Consider the following 26,408-nt stretch of genomic DNA (forward strand, 5'->3'; position numbering starts at 1 on the left):
TCAACTTGCCCCCGTGGAGCGGGCGCGCAATTTGGGCGTCCTCCTGGATGCCAGGCTGTCCATGGATGAACATGTGACAGCCGTGGCCAGGGGGGCGTTCCACCAGGTTCGCCTGGTGCGCCAATTGCGCCCCCTATTGGACCGGGACGCCTTACGCACAGTCACCCATGCGCTGGTGACGTCTCGCCTGGACTACTGTAACGCTCTCTACATGGGGCTCCCCTTGAAATGCACTCGGAGACTGCAGTTGGTCCAGAATGCGGCCGCGCGGGTGATTATGGGGAGTACCAAGTACTCCCATGTGACACCTCTCCTGCGCGAGCTGCACTGGCTCCCTGTGGTCTATCGAGTGCGTTTCAAGGTTTTGATTACGATCTTTAAAGCGCTCCATGGCTCAGGACCTAGTTACCTGCGGGATCGTATTCTGCCCCATACATCCCTACGACCCATCCGCTCGCACAGAGAGGGACTTCTCCAGGTGCCGTCTACCAGACAGTGCCATGGGCGGCGCCTAGGAGCAGAGCCTTCTCTGTGGCGGGCCCAGCCCTGTGGAATGACCTCCCCCCGGATATTAGGACTACTACTGACCTCCGCTCCTTCCGTGTCAAGCTCAAGACCCACCTTTTCCAAATAGCTGGCCTGGCTCGACCATAACTTAGTAACGCTCCTGATGGGTTTTTTAATTTGGTAATTTTATTAGGGGATTTTAAATTGTGTTTTTTAACTGTCTTTCACTTAAGTCCATCCTCCTCCATGCACATATGTATATGTCTCTGTTTTTGTATATATGTTTGTCTTATGTGTATTTTTTATCTGCTTGATTGTACGCCGCCCCGAGTCCTTCGGGAGAGGGTTGCGGCTAATCAAATAAAATTATTATTATTATTATTATTATAACTCCCAGAATGCCCCAGCCGGCAAAACCTTAAGCCTGGAGGACTTCATCTCCCAGAATTCCCCAGCCAGCAAAACTTTAAGCCTGGAGGACTTCAACTCCCAGAATTCCCCAGCCGGCAAAACTTTAAGCCTGGAGGACTTCAACTCCCAGAATGCCCCAGCCAGCAAAACTTTAAGCCTGGAGGATTTCAACTCCCAGAATGCCCCAGCCGGAAAAACTTTAAGCCTGGAGGGCTTCAACTCCCAGAATGCCCCAGCCGGAAAAACTTTAAGCCTGGAGGACTTCAACTTCCAGAACTCCCCAACCAGCAAAACTTTAAGCCTGGAGGATTTCAACTCCCAGAATGCCCCAGCTGTCACAACTTTAAGCCTGGAGGACTTCAACTCCCAGAATGCCCCAGCCGGAAAAACTTTAAGCCTGGAGGACTTCAACTCCCAGAATGCCCCAGCCGGAAAAACTTTAAGCCTGGAGGACTTCAACTTCCAGAATGCCCCAGCCAGCGAACGCTGGCTGGGGCATTCTTGGAGTTGAAGTCCACCAGGTGATTTTTCACAACAGCAACAATAAAACCTTTGCTAAGATGAACATTTTGCGCCCAGGGAGTCACCCAAGAAAAGGTTTCCCTTAGAAAAAGGAAGTTTACCAAAATAAACCCCAGAAAAAGGGAACATGAAGTTGCAAACAGATGAAAAGAGATGCAAATCGGGAAGAAAAGTGACTTTGAAAGAAATGGGTCGGAAATATTGAGCTGGACAGAAAGGCGGTCAGACCAGGAGCGATAAGTGGGTTAAAGCCGAACCGAAGGAATCACGGGATAGTAGTGTTGCAATATTTGAGGGGCTGCCACAAAGAGGAGGGGGGTCTACTTATTCTCCAAAGCACCAAAGAAGGCAGGAGAAGAAGCAACGGATGGAAACTAACCAAGGAGAGAAGCAACCTGGAACGAAGGGGAAACTTCCTAACAGCGAGGACAATTAACCAGTGGAACTGCTTGCCACCGGAAGTTGTGGGTGCTCCATCACTGGAGGTTTTTAAGAAGTGACCAGATGGCCATTGGACCAGAATGGGGTGGGGTCTCCTGGTTGAGGAAAGGGTCGGACTAGAAGACCTCCAAGGTCCCTTCCAACTCTGTTCTCTTCTGTTCTCCAAAGCACCTGAAGAAACAATGGATGGAAATTAATGAAGGAGAGAAGCAACCTGGAATTAAGGGGAAAAATCCTGACAGTTAGAAGAATTAATTGCTTGTCTCCAGAAGTTGTGGCTGCTCCATCATGGAAGCTTTTAAGAAGAGACTGGACTGCCATTTGTCTATTAGTTGATTGTTCTCCCTGTCAGGAAATTCCTCCTTATTTCTAGGTTGAATCTCTCCTTGATCAGTTTCCATCCATTGTTCCTTCTCTGGCCTTCAGGTGGAGCACAGCTTGACCCCCTCCTCTCTGTGGCAGCCCCTCCAATATTGGAAGATGCTCTCCTGTCTCCCCTGGTCCTTCTCCTCACCAGACTAGCCAGGCCCAGTTCCTGCAACCGTTCATCATAGGTTTTAGCCTCCAGGCCTGCTTTGATCATCTCAGAGAGATTCAGATTAACAAAGTTGGAAGGGAACTTGGAGGTCATCTAGTCCAACCCCCGCCCAAGCAGACCCTACACCATCTCTAACAGATGGCAGTCCAGTCTCTTCTGGAAAGCCACCAGCGATGAAGCGAAGCTCCCACAACTTCTGAAGGCAACTTCTGTTCCATAGGTTGATTGTTCTCACTGTCAGAAAATCTCTCCTTATTTCCAGGTTGAATCTCTCCTTGTTCGGTTTCCATCCATTCTTCCTTGTCTGGCCTTCGGGTGCTTTGGAGAATAGCTTGACCCCTTTCTCCACTCTCTGGCTGCCCCTCAAATATTGGAAGGCTGCTCTCCTGTCTCCCCTGGTCCTTCTCTTCCCTAGACTAGCCAGGCCCAGTTCCTGCAACCGTCCATCGTATGTTTGAGCCTCCAGTCCCCTCATCATCCTGGTTGCTCTTCTCTGCGCTCTTTCTAGAGTCTCAATCTCTTTTTTATAGTGTAGTAGTAGTAGACCAAAGAGAAATGTGGTGGCTCAGTGGCTAAGACACTGACTTTGTCAATCAGTAGGTCGGCAGTTCGGCGGTTCAAATCCCAGGCGCCGCGTAACGGAGTGAGCTCCGGTCACTTGTCCCAGCTTCTGCCAACCTAGCAGTTCAAAAGCACGAAAAAAACACGTAGAAAAATAGGAACCACCTTTGGTGGGAAGGGAACAGCATTCCGTGCGCCTTCGGCATTGAGTCATGCCGGCCACATGACCACGGAGACATCTTCGGACAGCACTGGCTCTTCGGCTTTGAAACGGAGATGAGCACCGCCCCCTAGAGTCGGGAACGACTAGCACAGATGTGTGAGGGGAATACCTTTACCTTTAGTAGACCAAAACTGGATGCAGTACTCTAGGTGTGGCCTTACTAAGGCCCTATAAAGTGGTGTTAGTACCTCCCTTGATCTTGATTGTATCCCTCTGTTAATGCAACTGAGGATTGCGTTGGCTTTTTTGGCTGCCGCTGCACACGGCTGGCTCCTATTTAACTGGTTATCCCAGGGGTGTCCAAACTTGGGAACTTTAAGACTTGTGGGGAATTCTGGGAGTTGAAGTCCACAAGTCTTAAAGTCCCCAAATTTGGACACCCCTGGGTTATGCACTAAGACTCCAAGATCCCTCTCCCAGTCACTGCTATTAAGCCTGGTCTCACCCAGTCTATATGTGTACTGTTATGTATTGACCCGCTGTACGACCGTCACAATCGTCATTCCCTGTCTCAGGGTCCCTGGCAGAGAAGCAGCCCGAACCCCAAACTGCCCCTTTCTTTAATCAGCCGGGTACAGACTTCCTGCCTGCCAGACAGACTCTGCTCAGTGAGTTTTACTTGCACTCTTGTTTCCTGCTTCTGACCACGAGTTCGGATCTCGCTTCCCGAACACCCTGCGGCTTTGGGGTTGGCTAGTTGCAGCTGGGTGTTTGACACTTCATTGAAACCGGGTGCAGAGAAGGCCCCGGGGGGGGGGAGGGGGGAAGCACGCTGGCCTCTTCCTCTTCTGGGTTGGAGAATGTGTTAGCTCAGCCAGGTGCTTCCCACGCTATGTTTCCCAAGGTCCCCCAGCAGCCTTTGTTTCAGGGGTGTGCCAGACTGGGCACCCAGCTGGCTTTCCTGCCTAAGATGGGACTAGAGCTCTCCATCTCCTGGTGATTGGCCCAAAGTCACCCTCAGTTGCCTTTTGTGCCAAAGGTGGGATGAGAGGAAGAGAAATGGTGTTGGCCATTGATGCTCTCTGAGCTTTGTTGTTTTGTTGCAGATGTTTCATGACCCATCTAGATAACATCATCAGTGCTAGAAGGAAGTGGGGATTGTGGAGTGGAGGGGGAGGAAGGAGGGAGGGAGGGAGGGAGGGAGGGAGGAGGAGGACTGTGGGGTCCTTGGTGTTCTCTGAGCTTCCTTGTTTTCTTGCAGATGTTTCATGACCCAACTAGGTAACATCAACAGATCTAGAAGGGAGTGGGGTTTGCAAAGAAGAGGAGGAGGAGGAGGAGGAGGAGGAGGAGGAGGAGGAGGAGGAGGAGGAGGAGTGGGAGTGGGGAGGACAACTGTGGGGTCCTTGGGGCTCTCTGACCTTTGTGGTTTTCTTGCAGACATTTCATGTCCCCACTAGGGAACATCAGTAGTGGAAGAGAGGAGGGTTTGTGGAGAGGAGGAGGAGGAGGAGTTTGGGGTCCTTGGTCCTCTCCCAGTTTTCTTGCAGATGTTTCATGACCCAACTAGGTAACATCATCAGTGCTAGAAGAGAATAGGGTTGGAGGAGGAGGAGAACTGGGGGTCCTTGGTGCTCTCATGACCCAACTAGCTAACATCAGTACCAGAAAGGAGTAGGGTTTGTGGGGAGAAAGAGGAGGAGGAGGAGGAGGAGGAGGAGGAGGAGGAGGAGGAGGAGGAGGAGGAGGAGGAGGAGGAGGACGACGACAACTGTGGGATCCTTGATGCTCTCTGACCTTTGTGGTTTTCTTGCAGACATTTCATGTCCCCACTAGGGAACATCAGTAGTGGAAGAGAGAAGAGTTTGTGGAGAGGAAGAGGAGGAGGAGGACTCTGGGGTCCTTGGTCCTCTCCCAGTTTGATAGTTTTCTTGCAGATGTTTCATGACCCAGCTAGGTAACATCATCAGTGTTAGAAGGAAGGGGGTTTGCAGAGAGGAGCAGGAGGAGGAGGAGGAGGAGGAGGAGGAGGAGGAGGAGGAGGAGGAGGAGGAGGAGGAGGAGGAGGAGGAGGAGGAGGAGGAGGAGGAGGAGGACTACTGTGTGATCCTTCCTGCTCTCTAAGCTTGGTTGTTTTGTTGCAGACGTTTCATGACCCAACTAGATAACATCATCAGTGCCTAAAGGGAGTGGAGAGGAGGAGAAGGAGTGGGAGGAGTGGAAGGAGGAGGACGTGGAGTCTTTGATGCTCTCTGAGCTTGGTTGTTTTGTTGCAGACGTTTCATGACCCAACTAGATAACATCATCAGTGCCTAAAGGGAGTGGAGAGGAGGAGAAGGAGTGGGAGGAGTGGAAGGAGGAGGACTGTGGAGTCTTTGATGCTCTCTGAGCTTGGTTGTTTTGTTGCAGACGTTTCATGACCCAACTAGGGACCATCATCAGTGTTAGAAGGGAGTGGGGATTGTGGAGTGGAGAAGGGGGATTGGGGGAGGAGGGGGAGGACTGTGGATTCCTTGGTGTTCTCTGAGCTTCCTTGTTTTCTTGCAGATGTTTCACGACCCATCTAGATAACATTATCAGTGATAGAAGGGAGTGGGGTTTGCAGTGGGGAGGAGGAGGAAGAGGAGGAAGACTATGGGGTCCTTGGGGCTCTCTGAGGTTGGTGGCTTTCTTGCAGATGTGTCATGCCTCAACTAGGTGATATCATTAGTGCCAGAAGGTAGCGTGATCTGTGGTGTGCAGGGAAAGGAGAAGGGCTGGGAGGAGGAGGGGAGGAAGAGGAGACGGGAAAGGGGAAGAGGAGGAGAAAGAGGAGGAGTAGAACTGTGGAGTCCTCCGTGCTCGCTGAGCTCGGTTGTTTTCTTGCAGACGTTTCATCACCCAACTAGGGAGCAGCATCAGTGCTCCAAGGGAATGGGGGCTGCTCTCAGGTTTGCACTACATTATTGTTGTTGGGGTTGTCTTCTTCTTGCTGGTTCCTTGGTTAGACTGTTGTTGACTGTGTGATTGTTCGCCTGAGTTGGTGGTTCCTTGATGGGGCTGTTGTTTGCAGCTTGGTTGTTGGTCTGAAATTAATCTTGGCGTTAATCTCTGGGTGTCGATAGCTGGTGGTTTGGTCTTCTGGTTTCCTTTTTAGCTTTTTGACTCTCTCTTTTGAATGGCGTGTAAATGTTGTTTACCTCTACCTGCCTGCTGACAGCTGCTTTGTCCGAGTGCCAGGAATTCCAAGAATTCTCCAGCATTGGCTTGGTCTCCGATGCTCACAGCTTCAAACTATGGTGGCATCTGTCCAAGGGTGGTGCAATTAAGAGCTTTTCATCATCTCTCCTGACTGCTGGGTGGTGTCCATGGATTCCTTTTGCCTGTCTTTTACCTGTTTGTCCTACATAGTGGCTGTCACAATTCTTACACTGCCTGTTCCAGGAGCTCAACAGGACAGTAGGTGGAGAAATTGAGGAAACATCTGGAGGACATCATGTTCGCCTTTGTGGCTGAATGGCACCTTAAGACCTCCTAAATTGTGGGGGCTCCACAAATTGTTTTGATCAAGGGGAAAAAAATACAAATAATTTTATTTCTACTTGGAAACCACTTCTGGACTTTGTACTTGAGGCGGGGGAAAAATGAAAGTTTGATTTTGGATTTTACTGATTAAATCGATTTGTTGCTATAGAAATGGCTAGTTAATACGATTATATAAAAGTAAAATTACTTGTCCATTCCAGTTGCCAAGCGCCTGAACTTTGACTATGTAACCACAGGGATGCTGGGATGGTCGTAAGCGTGAGGATCGGTCACAATTAACATATTCAGTATCATTGCAACTTTGAACAGTCACTAAATGAACGGTTATAAGTCGAGGACTATTTGTACATGCCAGTTGCCAAGCACCTGAATTTTGATCAGATGGCTACAGGGTTACTGGGATGGTCATAAGTGTGAGGACTGGTGACAAGTGACATTTTCAGTATCAATGTATCTTTGAATGGTTGCTAAACAAATGATTGTAAGTCGAGGACTACTACTTAGTGGCCAAGCATCTGAACTTTAATCATGTCACTATGGAGATACTGGGATGGACGTAAGTGTGAGGACCTGCCATAAGTCACTGTTTTCAATGCCACTGTAACTTTGAATGGCTGTAAGTCGAGGACTAACTGAAACTCCGAGGTTTCCAGCTGTTGCAGGCTTTTTGCAGTCTGCAACAAGGAGGAAAGCCACTGCAGGGTTTCCAGACCGATGGGAGAAAACTTCTGCTATCACAGCTGAGCCTCAGTTCCTCCTAGCGACTTCCGCATGTGGTCAGTGGCGTCACTCTTTGAGCAAGCTGGACTACCGGGGGCTTTAGTTTAGTTTAGTTTAGTTGTTTACTTATTTCATTTTCATTTTATCATTTGAGTTTATTTATTGATTTCATTTTATTTTACTTTATTTCATTTTATTATTTGAGTTTATTTGAGTTTATTTTATTTTATTTCATTTTATTATTTTAGTTTATTGGTTTATTTGAGTTTATTACTTATTTTAGTTTATTTTGTGTATGTGTATATATATACATATGTATATATATATGTGTATGTTGTATTTGTGCTGATAAATAAATAAAGGGAGACTAGTATAGATCTATTTCAAGCTATTTAGCTCTCATCATACCCTTACTGGAATTTGGGCATACCAGGGGTTGTAACACAAATACATATGTATGTATGTATGTATGTATGTATGTATGTATGTATGTATGTATATGTACATACAGTATATGCTGGTCTTGTTGTATTTGGGTCTTTTCCCGTGTAAGATTGAGATTGTCTTCGCAACGTTTTGGTGAGGTCTCACTCGCCATCCTCAGGCTGGTGTTTTTATATATAGTTTTATTTTATTTATTTATTTTAGTTTAGTTTAGTTTATTTCATGTTATTTTAGTTTATTATTTTTTATTTTAGTTTATTATTTTAGTTTATTTTATTATTTTGTTATGTATGTATGTATGTATGTAAAGTAATGTAAAGGTTCCCCTCACACATATGTGCCAGTCGTTCCCGACTCTAGGGGGCAGTGCCCATCTCCGTTTCAAAGCCAAAGAGCTAGCGCTGTTCGAAGACGTCTCCGTGGTCATGTGGCCGGCAAGACTCAACGCTGAAGGCGCCCAGAACGCTTTTTACGTGCTTTTGAACTGCTAGGTTGGCAGAAGCTGAGACAAGGAACGGGAGCTCACTCCGTTATACGGCGCTAGGTATTCGAACCGCCAAACTGCTAACCTTTCTGATCGACAAGCTCAGCGTCTTAGCCACGGAGTCATTATTTTTTTATTTTCAAGAATCTCTCTGCTCCTCTGCCGCTTTCGCCAAGCAGATGGCAGTTCAAAAACAATAATAGACAATAAGCGGCATTAAAATGATTTAAATCCTCTTTGAGGGAAATGGGCGGTTAAGAGGTGTGAAATACAGCGGTACCCTGGGACTCGACGTGATGCAGTCCTAGGCGGCATTAACAGACGCACCTTCAAGACCACATGAAGTGTGTTAGGACCGCCTTGGAGTATTGCCTCCAGTTTTGGTCACCAATTAGATTACCGATTAACAGAGTTGGAAGGGACCTTGGAGGTCATCTAGTCCAACCTCCCACCCAAGCAGGAGACCCTACACCATTTCTGACAGATGACAGTCCAGTCTCTTCTTGAAAGCCTCCAGTGATGAAACTCCCACAACTTCTGAAGGCAATTTCTCTTCCATCGCTTGATTGTCCTCACTGTCAGAAAATTTCTCCTTATTTCCAGGTTTTAATCTCTCCTGGATCAGTTTCCATCCATTATTCCTTCTCTGGCCTTCGGGTGCCTTAGAAAATAGCTTGACCCCCTTCCTCTCTGTAGCAGCCTCTCAAATATTGGAAGACTTCAATCATGTCTCCTCACTAGACTAGCCATGCCCAGTTCCTGCAACCGTTCATTGTATGCTTTAGTCACCATATTATAAAAAAGACGTGGAGACTCTAGAAAGAGTGCAGAGAAGAGAAACAAAGATGATTAGGGTGCTAGAGATTAAAACATACGAAGAACGGTTGCAGGAACTGGGTATGTCTAGTTTAACGCAAACAAGGACTATGGATGACATGATAGCAGTCTTCCATTATTTGAGGGGCCGCCCCAAAGAGAAGGCAGGACAAGAAGAAATGGATGGAAACTAATCAAGGAGAGAAGCAACCAGGAGAAATTTCCTAACAGTGAGAACAATTAACCAGTGGAACTGCTTGCCACCAGAAGTTGTGGGTGCTTCATCACTGGGGAGGGGGGTTTAAGAAGAGTTTTGGATAGCTCCTTGTCTGAAATGGTACAGGATCTCCTGCTTGAGCAGGGGGGGTTGGTCTAGAGGACATCCAAGGTCCCTTCCAACTCTGTTATGATATATTCGAGTTCCAGGAGGCGCAATGAGCACCCAAAAACAATGAGTACCAATTTTTTCCCTTAAGGAAATAATGTAGTGAGTCACGAAACAGCCGGCACGAACAAGTTGTAGCTTGTGCGTTGATTACCAAACAAACAATGGGGATTGGGATGAAACGTTTGCATCCAAATGCATTGCATATTAAATTTGATTTCCAAGCAAATGAGTACCCAGGCACTACTGGATAAACAAACAAACAAACAAACAAACCAATCCTTCATATTTCTTAATAAATAGATTATTAAGTTGGTGACACCTAATCAGATAACCAACAAGAATAGAAGAACCATCTGCAAAAGCCATCTAAGGCATGTGGGCATCCTGGAGTGATCGTTCGAGCAGGACTTGATGGTACCAAGTTTGGGACGGTGGCATTTAGAGACAGTTTGGTCTAGTGGTTAGGGCATCAAGGTAGAAACCAGGAGATGGTGAGTTCTAGTCCTACCTTAACCATGAAAGCCAACTGGGTGACTTTAGGCCAATCGCCAGGAGATGGGGAGTTCTAGTACTGCCTTAGGCACAAAAGCCAGCTAGGTGACTTTGGGCCAATTATAGGGAGACAGTGAGTTCTAGTCCTACCTTAGCGAGGAAAGCTGGCTGGGTGACTGGGCCAATCACCAGGAGATGGGGAGTTCTAGTCCCACCCTAGCTTATGAAAGCCACTGGGTGACTTTGGGCCAACCACCAGGTGATGGGGAGTTCTAGTACTACCTTAGGCACAAAAGCCAGCTAGGTGACGTTAGGCCAATTACCAGGAGACAGTGAGTTCTAATCCCACCTTAGCCATGAAAGCCAACTGGGTGACTTTGGGCCAATCACCAGGAGACAGTGAGTTCTAGTACTGCCTTAGGCACAAAAGCCAGCTAGGTGACATTGGGCCAATCACTGGAAGACTGTGAGTTCTAGTCCTGCCTTAGCCAGGAAAGTTGGCTGGGTGACTGTGCCAATTGCCAAGCGATGATGAGTTCTAGTCCCACCTTAGCCATGAGAGCTGGCTGGGTGACTTTGGGCCAATCACTGGGAGACCGTGAGCTCTAGTCCTACCTTAGCCATGAAAACCATCTGGATGACGTTGGGCTAGTCATGCTTTCTCTCAACCCAACCCACCTCGCAGGGCTGTTGGTTGTATGGAAGGAGGAAGGTGTGTTTGACATGTTCACTGCCTTGAGTTATTGGCAAAAAATAATAACAGTAAATTAACTTTTATTTGCAAAAATAATGACAGTAAATAAAGCGTCATTCGCAAAAATAACAAATAAACTTTAGTGTTGTCGAATCTGGGACATGGGGAGGTGCCTTTTGCTGCTGTTTTTGGGGTGACAGAGAAAACCCAGATTCCTGGCAGCCTTCACAGCCTTTCCTCTCTTCCTCTTCATCACTCTGATGAGGTCAGTTTTGATCCTGGATAGTGGGTTCGAATCCCACCCTACCCCCTCCGGCTTTTGCAAGTGCCTGTTTCAAAGTCACTCTGCTTAATTCCTGTCGTGTGTGTGTGTGTGTGTGTGTGTGTGTGTGTGTGTGTGGTGTTAAACGTGCTTCTGCTTTTTGGTGCATCTGGGTGAATTTCTGGAGGGTTCCTATCAGGACGGAAGGAAGAAGCATTTCCCCATCGGGTCCCTTCCCACGATATGGCTGCAATTGTGACACAGCACGGTTGGGATTCCCTCCCCCTCGGTCCCCTCCCAAGCGAAGTTGCAGGGATGCACAAATTGTGAGCCACTTCCTAATTCCCACAATTTGCCGGCAGACGTCTGCTTGTTGAGAGGCACGCTTGCCTTCGCACAGTAATGCTAAAACTGGCTTGGGGGCTGAGTTGGTGCTTGTGAGCGTGGCAGCAGGTAAGCGTGGACCAAGGGCAGGGAGCTTGTTTTGAGTAGAGGGGAGGGGGTCTTGTGTGAAGCTAGAAAATGGATTGTTGGTGTAGGGTCTCTCCTGCTTGGGTGGGGGTGGGGGGGTTGGACTAGATGACCTACAAGGTCCCTTCCAACTCTGTTATTCTATAATTCAATGGGACAGAAGTTGCCTTCGGACGTTGTGGGAGCTTCATCACTGGAGGTTTTCATGAAGAGATTGGACTGCCATCGGTCAGAAATGGGGTAGGGTCTCCTGCTTGGATGGGGGGTTGGATTAGATGACCTACAAGGTCCCTTCCAATTCTGTTAATCTGTAAATCCACCTCCTCCCAGCTGTCCTGCATCTTCTCCCTCCTTCCCTCCCCCCTCATCTCTTAATTTATAATTCTATTTTTCTGCGTAATTGCTTATTCTTTTCAGAAATATTTTCCTTGTATGGTTTTTTTTTAATGCTTTCAGTGCTGTGGGTCCCACCCAGAGTCGCTTTGAAACAAGACAGGTATCCAATTAAAATTAATAAAATAAATTACATTATTTTTAAATTGTTCACGAGTCTGGGGCACTGAATGTGTGAACTGGCCCATTGTCTCGGCTGCTGTGTATGGAAAAAATCCTTAAATTACAGCCATTTGTTTAGCGATTGTTTGGAGTTAATAACGGCACTGGAAAAAGTGACTTACGACCAGTCCTTGCACTTATGACCATTGCAGCAATCCCCACAGTGACATGATTAAAATTCAGCCACTTGGCAACTGACTCATATTTATGACGGTTGCAGTGTCCTCTGTGTGTGTGTGTGTGTGTCATACAATCGCTTTTGCGACCTTCTGACAAGTAACGTCGGTGGGAAGCTGGATTCACTTAACGACCGTGGGAAAAAAAGGTTGTAAAATGGGGTGTGTGTCTCGCTTAACAAATTGGAATTTGAATTGAAATTGGAATCTCCGTTGTGGTCGTAAGTTGAGGACTAGGTGTATTTATTTTGGATGCTTCCGTGGCTTTTATGGCTCAAAAATGGTTTTAGCATTTTAACTGCAATAGGCGATACTTTTTTTTTTAATTGTAAGCTGCCCGGGATGTGAAAACAGGAATATAAATAACTTATTAGGCAGAAATGGCGACTTGTGGGGGTGTCCCAACCTGGTGGCAGCCGGTGGTTGGGCATGATGGGAATTGTAGTCCAACAAGCTGGAGGAGGTAGAGAAGGAAGCGCTAAGTTTAAATTTCCACTCAGCTGTGAAAGCTTCTTGGTGGGTCTTTAAGGGGGTGCTATCTTGGATCCTGACCTCCCTCAAAGGGTTGTTGTGAGGTGCACCGGGGGGGAGGGGTAAAGATGAAGGTGTCCAGAATCCTACAGTCGAAAGGGCTCTCGGAGGTCAACTAGTCCAGCCTCTACTCAGGCAGGAGAAAAATCCCTTTGCTAATCATTACTTCAGGCAGCTCAAATTGGACTGGAGACTAAAACATATGAAGAACGGTTGCAGGAACTGGGTATGTCTAGCTTAAGAGAAAGAAGGACGAGGGGAGACAAGATAGCAATGTTCCAATATCTCAGGGGTTGCCACAAAGAAGAGGGAGTCAAACTGTTCTCCAAGGCACCTGAGGGTAGGAGAAGAATCAATGGGTGGAAACTAATCAAGGAGAGAAGCAACTTAGGAGAAGTTTCCTGACAGTTAGAACAATTAATCAGTGGAACAGAAGTTGCCTCCAGAAGTTGTGAATGCCCCAACACTGGAAGTCTTTAAGAAGATGTTGGATAGCTATTTGTCTGAAGTAGTGTAGGGTTTCCTGCCTAAGCAGGGGGTTGGACTAGAAGACCTCCAGGGTCCCTTCCAACTCTACTATTGTATTATTGTATTAAATTCAGAATTTCAGACCTACTGTTACTTTCTTTGTGCGAGGGGGGAAGAAACATTTGCCTCTCGGGATGCAAAGCAGGAGAGGAACCGTTGCTGGCCGTGGTTTCTGTCCGTGGCCTTTGTTGACGGGAGATGCAAACGGGGGATTCCCGGCATTGAAAAATATATTTACACAGTCTACTGGGCGCCCAGCCGCCCCAGCAAGGCTGCTGGCTGCAAACCCCAACTTCCTCTAGTAGAGCTTGCTAGCCGTGGTGAACAAGGGGGGCAACTGACATTGCTGGAAAGAAAGAGAGAGGGAGGGGGGGAGGGGGGGAGGGAGGAAGGAAAAGGAGGAAGGAAAGGGAGGAAGGAAGAGAGTTAGGGAGGAGAGAGGAAGGAAGGAGAAGAAAGAAAGAAAGGGAGAGAGAGAGAAAGGAAGGAAGGAAAGAAAGAGAAGAAAGAAAATGAGAGAGGAAGGTAAGAAAGAAAGAAAAAAAGAAAGAAGGAAGGAAGGAAGGAAAGGAGGAAGGAAAGGGAGTGAGGGAAGAAGAGAGGGAATAGAGATGGAAGGAAAGAGAAGAAAGAAAAAGAAAAAAAGAAAGGGAGAGAGAAAGGAAGGAAGGAAAGAAGGAAAGAGAAAGAAAAAAGGAGAGAGGAAAGAAAGAAAGAAAGAAAGAAAGAAAGAAAGAAAGAAAGAAAGAAAAAAAGAAAAAGAAAGGAGGAAGGGGAAAGGGAGTCAGGGAAGAAGAGAGGGAATAGAGATGGAAGGAAAGAAGAAAGAAAGAAAGAAAAAGAAAGAGGGAGGGAGGGAGAAGGAGAGAAAGAAGGAAAGAACGAAAGGAACAGGAATGGTGGAAGCAAGGACAAACACCTAACTCCGTTGTTACATCCTCAAACCCCCACAGCTTCAACTTCAAACTGTCCACCATGGACCTCATCCCATTCCTAAGAGGTCCGTAAAGGTGCCATGCATAAGCGCACCAGCCTGCCTTCCGTCCCTGTCCCACTGTCCCCATTTATTCGTACCCATTTCCCTTGTTCATGTCCATCTTTATGCTTATACCTGTTCTCTTGTACATGTTTGACAAACCCAATGAGTGAAACTAAATTTAAAAAGTTTAAGCTGGGTGAAATCTCAGTTTAACCGTATTCTCACACGGTAGAAATTGCCTCCTGTCCATTTCACTCGCTTTGCCCATCGAAGGGGAATAAAATGGAGTGTTTACGCTTTGATCTTTCCTTCTCTCTCCCCAGAATGGGCTGCACAGAATCCAAACTCAACGTTCTCACAGGAAAGGGAAAGCAGAACGAGAACTCGAACTCGACTCCCGATCTTCGTTATACCACCCAACCCACCATCAATGCAACTGTAAGTATGGTATGTATCTGCGCATGTCTCTCGTTCCAGTACAGGAAGTCCGCAACCGTGTTGCTAACTTAACAATGCCAGGGATTCACTTAACAACCGTGGCAAGAAAAGTCACAAAATGGTTGTCTCAGAGGTGCCTTTTTCTCTCCCCCCCCCCCCCCCAAAACTGGACTTTCTTGTTTTTTCTTTAAAGACGTTTTGCTTCTCATCCAAGAAGCTTCTTCGGCTCTGAAATGGGGCAAAACTCATTTAAAAACTCTTTCGCTGAGCAACAAAAAAAAATGTGGGCTCCATTATAGTAATGAGTCCAGGAATACCTGTACTGGCCGTTTCTTTGACAACAAATAGTATGAATCAGCCAAAACCAGGATCAAAAGCCTGGAAACCATTTCTGGACTTTTTGCTCAAGGACAGAGGGTTTTTTTTTTTCTGTCCTCGAGCAAAAAGTCCAGAAATGGTTTCCAGGTAGAAACAAAGCTGGTGTCAGGTCTACCATTGTGTCCTGCCATTCTGTTGGAAGTGGGTGGGTGGGTGGGATGGGGTAGGGGGAAGGAGGCTTGCTGGTGTTTTTACTTTGCTTTTTGCTTTTGTTGTAACTGCTTGGGAATTCGGGAGGGGGAGCATCTTCGGAGGAAGAATTCGGGAGGGGAGCAGGGAGCATCTTTGGAGACAGAGGGAACTCTCTCCCAACAGATTTCAGCCCGTCTCTAAGGCCGTCGTGCCTCGGATGTGAACTGTTATCTGCCTGGCACCTCGGCATTCTCAAAACAACCTTTTGGCATCGCACTAGCTGCGTTGGATTGATCAGGGTGCATTAGGTGGGCTTGGGGGAACGGAAGAATAGCTTCGTGGTTTGTGCGGGCTTTTTCAGATTTCGTCTTGTTCTCCTGCAATCCCTTCTCTCTCAGTTGAAGTTCTTTCGATTCAACTTCATGGATCCGTCACCGAGTGACGAAAAGGTCATGCGGAAACATTGTGGGCGTGCAATAGTCGGTACTACCAGTAGGTAGTAACTCGGCCGGCCACACCCCCGAACCGCTTCCATCAGTTGTGCCTGTGGTGGTGGTGCCATTTTGTTTTTTTTAAACAAAACACATGTGCAGAAGCAACTTTTTTACTACTGCACATGTGCGCGTCCCTGAGCAAACGGGCAGAAACACAAGCCGGAGGCCACCCCTGGGCGTGCGCACGCACTCTGGAAAAGCCAAACCTCCAGGTCCTAGCACGCATGCGCACCCAACCATCAGCTGGCCGGCGCGCATACACAGGCCAGTTTTTGGCACTGACGTGCACGTGAAAGGATTACACTCCAGAAAAGAAGATCTTCTGGGTGCCGGTGTACATGTGCACCCGACAATCAGCTGGTCAGCACACATGCGCACACTGGTTTTCGGCACTGCTGCGCACATGAAGGACAGCTGATTGTTGCATGTGACTGCACGCCAGAAACCCGCAACACGAACAGGCAAGGCCATGCGTCTGGACAGGGGTGGGTTCCTGCCAGTTCTACAGAAGAGGTTCCATAGATCTACAGTGCGGTTTAGAACCGGTTACAGCTCCCCCCTCCCGCCCGTCCGCACATCATCAAGATGAAGAGTGAGAGGAGGAATTCTGGGAATTGAAGTCCACAAGTCTTAAAGCTCTCAAGTTTGAACACCCCAGGGGTTTTTTTCTAAAGGGTTAGGGGTACAAGGGTCTTATAACTTGACAGCTTTAAGACCTGCATGCTTCAAATGCCAGAGTTCCTGAGCCAACATGACTGGAGGAGGAATTCTGGGAGTTGAAGTCCACAAGTCTTAAAGCTGTCATGTTTGAACACCCCTGGGGTTTTTTTTTCTAAAGGGTTAGGGGTGCAAGGGTCTTATAACTTGACAGCTTTAAGACTTGTGTGCTTCAAATGCCAGAGTTCCTGAGCCAACATTTTGGTTGCTAAGCAAGAGCGTTGTTAAGTGAGTTTCACCACATTTTGCAAGTTGGCCACACGCACCCAGTCACATGACTGGCAAGCCGCTCCCACCCAGTCACATGGCCACCAAGCCACTCCCACAAAGCAGGCCACACCTACAGAAGAGGTTCTAAAAAACTTTGAAACCCACCACTGGTGCTGGGTGACATGGCTTCATGTGCCACTTTGCGCATATATGCCATAGGTTCACCAACACGGAATTAAGAGTTTTATTTTCCTGAGGGACGAGATGAGACATTTCCTTAGAGCTGGATATATTCCTTTTTTTTCCAAATGATCACCACTGCGGTTCTAAGACCAGCTCCGTCTTATTCTTTGCCTCTTAAAAGTGCCAGGTTTTTGAGAAAGTGTCACTGGCACAAGGAATAATAACTAAATCTCTCTATTTTTTTGCCTCCCAGGGTCCCAGGGGATCCAAACCGAAGCCAACGGATGGTATGTATCTCCCATTAGAGCGGAAAGCAGATTCCTGGGTGCAAATATGGTCAAAAGATGGAAGCCCGGAGGATGTAATTGAAGCTCTCTCTGGAGGCACATAATCGTGGCTGCTTCAATTGCACCATCACAGTTACCATCTTGGCATTTTTGACCATTCTCTTGTAGGCATCTAGGATGGGTTCCAATCCTAGGTCTCCTTGGAGAACATAGTCTTCTGAGAAGCCCATCACTCTACCATTGTCATGGAGGTCCCCTTCTGTAAAGATGGTGGCCAGGATGATGTAATTTAATCCCTGTAGGCATCTAAGATGGGTTCCAAGTCCAACCCTAGATGGTCCTGGAGAACATTGTCCTCTGAGAAGCCCATTGGTTTATCAATGTCACACAGGTCCCTTTCTATGACAATGGTGTCCAGGAGGATGTCATTGAATTGCTGTAGGCATCTAGGATGGGTTCCAATCCTAGTTCCCCTTGGAGAACATAGTCTTCTGAGAAGCCCATCACTCTACCATTGTCACGGAGGTCCCCTTCTGTAAAGATGGTGGCCAGGATGATGTAATTTAATCCCTGTAGGCATCTAAGATGGGTTCCAAGTCCAACCCTAGATGGTCCTGGAGAACATTGTCCTCTGAGAAGCCCATTGGTTTATCAATGTCACACAGGTCCCTTTCTATGACAATGGTGTCCAGGAGGATGTCATTGAATTGCTGTAGGCATCTAGGATGGGTTCCAATCCTAGTTCCCCTTGGAGAACATAGTCTTCTGAGAAGCCCATCACTCTACCATTGTCACGGAGGTCCCCTTCTGTAAAGATGGTGGCCAGGATGATGTAATTTAATCCCTGTAGGCATCTAAGATGGGTTCCAAGTCCAACCCTAGATGGTCCTGGAGAACATTGTCCTCTGAGAAGCCCATTGGTTTATCAATGTCACACAGGTCCCTTTCTATAACAATGGTGTCCAGTATGATGTCATTGAATCGCTGTAGGCATCTAGGATGGGTTCCAATCCTAGGTCTCCTTGGAGAACATAGTCTTCTGAAGAGCCCATCACTCTACCATTGTCACGGAGGTCCCCTTCTGTAAAGATGGTGGCCAGGATGATGTAATTGAATCCCTGTAGGCATCTAAGATGGTTTTCAGGTCCAACCCTAGATGGTCCTGGAGAACATTGTCCTCTGAGAAGCCCATTGGTTTATCAATGTCACAGAGGTCCCTTTCTATAACAATGGTGTCCAGGATGATGTCATTAAATTGCTGTAGGCATCTAGGATGGGTTCCAGTCCTACAAGCTCCTGAGGAACATTGTCTACGTAGATGTCCACTGGTCTATCAATGTCACAGAGACCTCTTTCTGTAAAGATGGTGGCCAGGATAATGTAACTGAAGTTTTACCTGGAAATACATAAAGTTTGTGTGTGTGTGTGTTTGTGTGTCCGTCCTGTCTCCACCCTAAACTTTTTTTTGTTCCCTTCGGCCCACAGAATCGGAGGATTTTGTCGTTTTGGCCTTGTACGACTACGAAGCCATTCACCGGGAGGACCTCAGTTTCCAGAAAGGCGATCATCTCAAGATCCTAGAGAAGTAAGTTTGAGGGTCCTCAGGAGGAAGGAAGAGCTTGTGCAGAAATGATTATCCATAGGTGGATTCTGGGGGAATCCGGTTCAGGGAATCCGATAAGAGAGGGAATATTTGCATCTCAGGGTTGAATTGTGGGGCCCTTGGTGCTCATGGAGCTTGGTGGTTTTCTTGCAGGCATTTCATTACCCAACTAAGTATCATCAACAGTGCTACAGGGAGTGGGGTTTGGGGAGGAGGAGGAGGAGGACTGTGGGGTCCTTGGGGCCCTCTGAGCTTGGTTATTGTCTTGCAGATGTTTCACTACCAAGCTAAGTAATGTCATCAATGCTAGAAGGGAGGGAGAATTTGAGAGGAGGAGGATTCATTAGTGCTAGTAAGAATAACATACATTGGCATCCAATCCCATTTCTTACTAGCAACGATGATGTTATTTGGTGTGGGTTTTTGGGGGGACTTTCTAGACCTTCCCCCCCACTTCTGGAATTTCCCAGAACTTTTCCTGAGAGGGCGAGTGGTTGGCAATTTTTTTTAGGGAAGTTGGGGATTGTACCTCATCCTGCCCTCCTTTCTCTCTCAGGTCCGGAGAGTGGTGGCGAGCCAAGGCCCTTTCGACTAGCAAAGTGGGCTTCATTCCCAGCAATTATGTGGCCAGGATCAACTCCCTGGAGACGGAAGAGTAAGTTCTCTCAGCCTATCAAAGGGAGGGATCTTCTTGGTAGACCACACTCATTCTCCATCCATCTTTCATCCATCCCTCCCTCATCTGTCCGTCCGTCCGTCCATCCATCTTAGATCTCCCCCGGATTTCAGCTCTGGACTGAAGAGGTCCAGGGGCTTAAATGTTCCTCTGCTTTTGGGAAGAGGCCCCTTAGCCCAGGAGAAGAAGACAATGGACTTTGAACCCTTGGAATTGTCCAAGGATGGATGAGATGCTGTAGTGCAAACGGTTCCTGAAATCTGCGATTATTTCTTCTGGGAATCTATTCCTGCTCCCACCCCATTCCAAGGGTCTTCATCCCAAGTTGCATAGCTAAAAGTCTGTAGAGATTCTCTGCCCTCCAGATCATGGTTGTCCCAAAAGGGCTTTTTTCAAGAGGCAACTGGACTTTCTTATTTTTTTTTTCTTTTGAAGACCTTTTGCTTCTCATTCAAGGAGCTTCTTCGGCTCTGTGGGAATGGAAGGATTTATATTCCTCGCAGACAGCTGGTCATTTGCATCCTTTTATATTGGGATGGAGACCTTTCGAATGGGGTGGGAGCAGGAACGGATTTCCAGAGGGAAAAATTGTAGAATGCAGGAACCATTTGCACCATTCAGGTGACTCTGAGGACACAGGTCAACCTCCAAGTAGCCTCAAGGACCCTCTAAAACAGGGGTGTCCAAACTTGAGAACTTTAAGACTTGTGGACTTCAACTCCCAGAATTCCCCAGCCAGCATGGCTGGCTGGGGAATTCTGGGAGTTGAAGTCCACAAGTCTTAAAGTTCCCAAGTTTGGACATCCCTGCTCTAAAAGGATGCAAATGACCAGCTTTGTCTGCAAGGGGTATAAATCCTTCCCTTCCCCACCCTCCAGTTAGAGTGGAGGAAGCTTCTTGGATGAGAAGCGAAATGTCTTTAAAGAAAAACAAGGAAGTTCAGGTGCCTCCTGAAAAAAGCACCTTTGGACCACACCTTCCCTTGATTTCTAAGGTCAAGGTGCAGTTTTTGTCCCTGACTTTTAATTGTAAAAAAAATCCAACTCTACCATAAGTGAGTTCTCAGTCTCCGGTCTCCCTCACTATTTTATTACAATACAGGTAGGTCTTAGACTTACGACCATTCATTTAGTGACCATTCAAAGTTATAACGGCACTGGAAAAAGTGACTTATGACCGTTTTTCACACTTAACGTCCGTTGCTGCATCCCCACACTCAAGCGATCAGAATTCAGACACTTGGCAACCGACTCATGTTTATGATGGTCGCAGTGTCCCAGGTGACGTGACCCCCTTTTGCGACCAAGTCAATGGGGAAGCCAGATTCACTTAACAACAAATGTGACTAAATTAACAACTGCAGGGATTCCCTTAACGACGGTGGCATGAAAGGTCTCAAAAACGGGGCACAACTCACTCAGCAACGGTATCGCTTAGCAACAGGAACATCGCGCTCTATTGTGGTCGAACGTCGAGGACTATCTATGGAGCGTGCACTTAAAATGATATTTTAAGTGATATTTTTTTCTCTGCCAGGAGGAAAATGTGTGGATGGAGGAAGTTTGAGAAAGAGTTTTAGGCAAGATTTGGTGCTAATTTTCTCTTCCTTGTCAACCTTAGGTGGTTCCTGAGGGGCCTTAGCCGGAAGGATGCTGAGCGTCATTTATTGGCTCCGGGAAATTTTATCGGCTCGTTCATGATCCGAGACAGTGAAACAAGCAAAGGTAGGATGATCAAAGTCCTGGGGACTAAAACATACGAAGAACAGTTGCAGGATTTGGGTTTGGCTAGTCGAGAGGAAAGAAGGACTAGGAGGGACACGATAGCAGGATTCCAGTATTTGAGGGGCTGCCCCAAAGAACTGGGGGTCAACTTAATTTCCAAAGCACCAGAAGGCAGGACAAGAAGCAACGGATGGAAACTAACCAAGGAGAGAAGCAACCCGGAATTACGGAGAAATTTCCTGACAATGAGAACAATTAACCAGTGGAACTGCTTGCCTCTGGAAGTTGTGGGTGGTTCCATTACTGGAGGTTTTCAAGAAGAGATTGGATAGCCATTTGTCTGAAGTGTGTAGATTACCTTCCAACTCTGTTATTCTGTTCTGTTGGTTTAATAAAAAGAAGGGCAAGAGGTGATATGATAGCAGTCTTCTAATAACTAAGGGGCTACCCCAAAGCTATTCTCCAAAGTACCTTCAGGAAGGACAACGAGCAATGGATGGAAACTAATCTAAGGAGAAAAGCAACCTGGAATTAAGGAGAAACTTCCCAACAGTGAGAGCAATCAACCAGTGGAACTGCTTGCCACCAGAAGTTGTGGGTGCTCCATCACTGGAGGTTTTAAGAAGAGACTGGACAGCCACTTGTCTGAAATGGTCTGGGGTTTCCTGCTTGAGCAGGGGGTTGGACTAGAAGACCTCCAAGGTCCCTTCCAGCTCTATTCTGATACAGAGTTGGAAGGGACCTGGGAGGTCCTCTAGTCCAGCCCCCTGCTCAAGCAGGAGTCCCTTACGGAATTACAGAATAAAAGAGTTGAAAGGGACCTTGGAGGTCTTCTAGTCCAACCCCCTGCTCAAGCAGGAGAACCTATGCCATTTCAAAGTCGAAAATCTCCGTGTGAGTGAGACTTAGCCTCTGTCCACCTGTACTTCCCTTTTGAGAGGGAGATAAAAATAATTGCCCTAACCCTCTTCCTCTCTGTCCTGGTCCAGGAAGTTACTCCCTCTCCGTCCGAGACTTCGATTCCCAAAGCAAACTGGATGTGGTGAAACACTACAAGATTAGAACCCTGGACAACGGCGGCTTCTACATCTCCACCCGGAGTAACTTCAGCACTCTGCAGAAATTGGTCAGCCACTATAAAGGTGAGCCTGCGAAACTGGCAGCTGGGGAGCCAGTTTCTACATGGGGAACTGGGGACGCCCGTCCCTCCATTGGCTCCAGGGTTAAAATTTAGCCCCTTTTGAGAGACGAGGAACTGGAGTCGGAAGAGGGTGACGCGGCCTCTTTCCAAGGGGATGTGGGAATGGCCTTGGGGGACAGGAGGAAGGGCTGCAGGCCAGGCAGCGACCGGATAAGACAGGTGTGTGGGCTGTTTTAAAGACTTGTGGACTTCAACTCCCAGAATTCCACAGCCTGAATGCTAATAAACTTTAAGATGGGTGGACTTCAACTCCCAGAATTCCCTAGCCAACGCATCTTAAAGTTCCCCCATCTTAAATGTTTTATTAGCATGCTGGCTGAAGGATTGTGGGTGTTGAAGTCCACTCCACAGGTCTTAAAGTGGCCAAGTTTGGAGACCCCTAAGGGGCTGCTGAACCCACGGCACAAAAGGGTCTTGGCCAACATCTAAGAAAGGACCTCCCTCATTTCTTGGGGTGTAAAGGTGACAAGGCAAATTTCTCTCTCTTTTTCTCTCTCTCTTTCTCCCTCTCTCCCTCGCTCTCTTGCTCTTTCCTGTTTTCTTTCTCTTCCGCTTTCTCTCTGTGTGTGTCTCTCTCTCGCTCTTTCTATGTTCCTTTCTCTTTTTCTTTTCTTCACTCTCTCTTATTCTCTCTTACTCCGTTCCTCTCTCTTTCTCCCAGTCTCACATTCTGTATTTCTCTTTTATCTCTCCCTCCCTCTTTTCTCTCCCTCTCTTTCTCCCTCTCTCTTTCTCTCTCTCACTTTCTCTCTGTTTTCCTCTTTCTCTCCCTCCTCTCTCCCCCTCCTCTCTCTGTCTCATTAGTGCAGGGGTGTCCAAACTTGGCAACTTTAAGACTTGTGGACTTCAACTCCCAGAATTCCCCAGCCAGCTCTGCTGGCTGGGGAATTCTGGGAGTTGAAGTCCACAAGTCTTAAAGTTGCCAAGTTTGGACACCCCTGCATTAGTGCTAGTATTTCTGGGTGTGCCCTTTGACTCAGCTACCTCCCAGTGAACTTAACTCCCAGAATCCCCCAGCCAGCATGTTAATAATGTTTAAGATGGGTGGACTTTAAGATTAGCTGGCTAGGGAATTCTGGGAGTTGAATTCCACCCGTCTTAAAGCTGCCAAGGTTGAGAAACAGAAGTTTAGAAAAATGTCACCCCATTCCTAAAATCTCCTCTGGTCTCTTTTTCAGGGAAAGCCGATGGATTGTGCCAGAAGCTGACTCTCCCCTGCGTTTTGCCGAAGCCCGAGAAGCCCTGGGAGAAGGACGCCTGGGAAATCCCCAGGAGCTCCTTGGAACTGGAGAAGAAGTTGGGGGCCGGGCAGTTTGGAGAAGTCTGGATGGGTAAGGACCCCAAAGACCCTGGTGGCTGGAGAAGAGCAACGTTCTCAGCAAGGCCATTTTGAATTTTGAATGTGTCCTTTTGATTGCAAAGGCTGCACACTTAAACACCCCCACACACACAATTCCTAGGGGAGATCTTTCTTTTTCATTCATTCACTCACTTGTTCACTGAGACGTTCATTCATTCATTCATACACTCGTTCACTCATGCACATACTCATTCATTCACACACTCATTCGTTCACACACTTATTCATTCATTCCTTCACTCATTCATTCATTGACTCATTCATTCATTCACACACACTCATTCACACATTTGTTTATTCACTCACGCATTCCCGCTTTTTTGAGGATGGGAACCGCATTGAGGTTCCCATCCTCAAAAAAGGGGAAAAAATAGATCCAGGAAACTACAGACCTATCAGCCTGACCTCAATACCAGGAAAGATTCTGGAAAAAATAATCAAGCAACGAATTTGCGAACACCTAGAAGCAAACAAAGTGATAGCCAAAAGTCAACATGGATTTGTCAAAAACAGATCATGCCAGACTAATCTTATTGCATTCTTTGATAATGTGACAACATTAGTGGACCAGAGGAATGCCGTTGATATAGTTTACTTAGACTTCAGTAAGGCATTTGATAAGGTAGACCATAACCTACTACTAGATAAAGTAGAAGAATGTGGGTTGGACAGCATCACCACCAGATGGATTCGTAACTGGCTGAGCAACCGCACTCAACGGGTAGTCCTCAATGGAACTGCATCTACATGGAGGGAGGTATGCAGTGGAGTACCTCAAGGCTCTGTTTTAGGCCCAGTACTCTTCAACATCTTCATCAATGATTTGGATGAGGGAATAAATGGGGAACTCATCAAATTTGCAGATGACACCAAGCTGGCAGGAATAGCTAACACTCCAGAAGATAGGCTTAAGATACAGAACGATCTTGACAAACTTGAACATTGGGCACTATCTAATAAAATGAAATTCAATGGTGAAAAGAGTAAGGTTCTACATTTAGGCAACAAAAACGGAATGCACAGGTACAGTATAGATTATACCGTGCTCCATAGTAGTAACTGTGAAAGGGATCTTGGAGTCCTAGTGGACAACCATTTAAATATGAGCCAGCAGTGTGCAGCAGCTGCCAAAAAAGCCAACACAGTTCTAGGCTGCATCAACAGAGGGATAGAATCAAGATCACGTGAAGGGTTAATACCACTTTATAATGCCTTGGTAAGGCCACACTTGGAATACGGCATTCAGTTCTGGTCGCCACGATGTAGAAAAGATGTGGAGACTCTGGAAAGAGTGCAGAGAAGAGCAAGAAAGATGATTAGGGGACTGGAGACTAAAACATATGAAGAACGGTTGCAGGAACTGGGTATGTTTAGCTTAAGAGAAAGAAGGACTAGGGGAGACATGATAGCAGTGTTCCAATATCTCAGGGGTTGCCACAAAGAAGAGGGAGTCAAGCTATTCTCCAAGGCACCTGAGGACAGAACAAGAAGCAATGGGTGGAAACTAATCAAGGAGAGAAGCAACTTAGAACTGAGGAGAAACTTCCTGACAGTTAGAACAATTAATCAGTGGAACAGAAGTTGCCTCCAGAAGTTGTGAATGCCCCAACACAGGAAGTCTTTAAGAAGATGTTGGATAGCCATCTGTCTGGAATGGTATAGGGTTTCCTGCCTAGGCAGGGGGTTGGACTAGAAGACCTCCAAGGTCCCTTCCAACTCTACTATTGTATTATTGTATTGTATTCATTCATTCATACATTCATTCATTCACTCACACTCATTCATTCACACATTCCTTCATTCACACACACACACATTCATTCATTCATTCACACACTCACACATTCATTCATGCATTCATTCAATCAATCAATCAATTCAATTCAATTCAATGGCTACTCATTTCAAACGGAAGATCCAGGGCAGTCTTTAGTGCTTTTCTTGCAGATATTTCATGAAGATGATGGAGATGGAGGAGGAGGAGGAAGAGGAGGAGGAGGAGGAGGAGGAGGACTGTGGGGTCTCTGAGCGTGGTTATTTTCTTGCAGACTTTTCATGACCCATCTAGGTAACGTCATCAGTGCTAGAAGAGAATGGGCCTTTGTTGTTGTCCGGTTTGTTTCTTTTTGGATATGGATTTAATTTTTTTTAAACTTTTGGGATGTGTGTTTTTTAATGTTGTACGCCGCCCTGAGTCCTTTTGGAGAAGGGTGGCATATAAATCCAAATAAACAAACAAACAAACAAACCTAGTTGGAGAATAAAACACCTGGAAGGAAACAACCATGCTCAGATAGCATCAAGGACTCCTCAATTCGACCCGCAGCCACAAATATTCTCCTCTGTTGGAGGTCCCCAAACATCACCATATTTGCCTTTGATCCCTGCTCTAGGGCAGGTTAAGACCAGATTGCAAATCTGTCCTTCTAAACCAGAAGTGGAGAACTATGGCCCCTTTATGACTTCTGGACTTCAACTCCCAGAATTCCTGAGCCAGCATGGATTCTGGGAGTTGAAGTCCATAAGTCACAAAGGGGCTATAGTTACCATGGCTGCCTGAGGAATTCTGGGAGTTGAAGTCCATAAGTCACAAAGGGGCTATAGTTACCATGGCTGCCTGAGGAATTCTGGGAGTTGAAGTCCATAAGTCACAAAGGGGCTATAGTTACCATGGCTGCCTGAGGAATTCTGGGAGTTGAAGTCCATAAGTCACAAAGGGGCTATAGTTACCATGGCTGCCTGAGGAATTCTGGGAGTTGAAGTCCATAAGTCACAAAGGGGCTATAGTTACCATGGC

At 46.9% G+C, this 26,408-nt stretch overlaps 1 protein-coding gene across 4 annotated transcripts in view; it reads left to right on the plus strand.

Annotated features, from left to right (window-relative positions):
• HCK (HCK proto-oncogene, Src family tyrosine kinase) overlaps positions 1 to 26,408 on the plus strand; it is a 59,292-nt gene that overhangs the window by 20,970 nt on the left and 11,914 nt on the right. Inside the window, exons 1-8 of one of the 4 annotated variants that reach the window (XM_081948103.1) lie at positions 5,980 to 6,073; positions 14,532 to 14,655; positions 17,014 to 17,047; positions 18,533 to 18,632; positions 19,207 to 19,305; positions 20,947 to 21,050; positions 22,040 to 22,192; positions 23,430 to 23,582. In XM_081948103.1, the coding sequence (XP_081804229.1) occupies positions 6,057 to 6,073; positions 14,532 to 14,655; positions 17,014 to 17,047; positions 18,533 to 18,632; positions 19,207 to 19,305; positions 20,947 to 21,050; positions 22,040 to 22,192; positions 23,430 to 23,582 (784 nt within the window). In that variant the 5' untranslated portion in view covers positions 5,980 to 6,056. Of the gene's footprint in view, positions 1 to 5,979; positions 6,074 to 11,312; positions 11,422 to 14,531; positions 14,656 to 17,013; positions 17,048 to 18,532; positions 18,633 to 19,206; positions 19,306 to 20,946; positions 21,051 to 22,039; positions 22,193 to 23,429; positions 23,583 to 26,408 lie in introns of those variants that run through there. The other 3 variants (XM_081948104.1, XM_081948105.1, XM_081948106.1) reach the window with 3 other exon arrangements.

The sequence above is a fragment of the Natrix helvetica genome, assembly GCF_964273705.1.
Source record: "Natrix helvetica genome assembly, chromosome: 3".
NCBI classification, from domain to species: Eukaryota; Metazoa; Chordata; class Lepidosauria; order Squamata; family Natricidae; genus Natrix; species Natrix helvetica.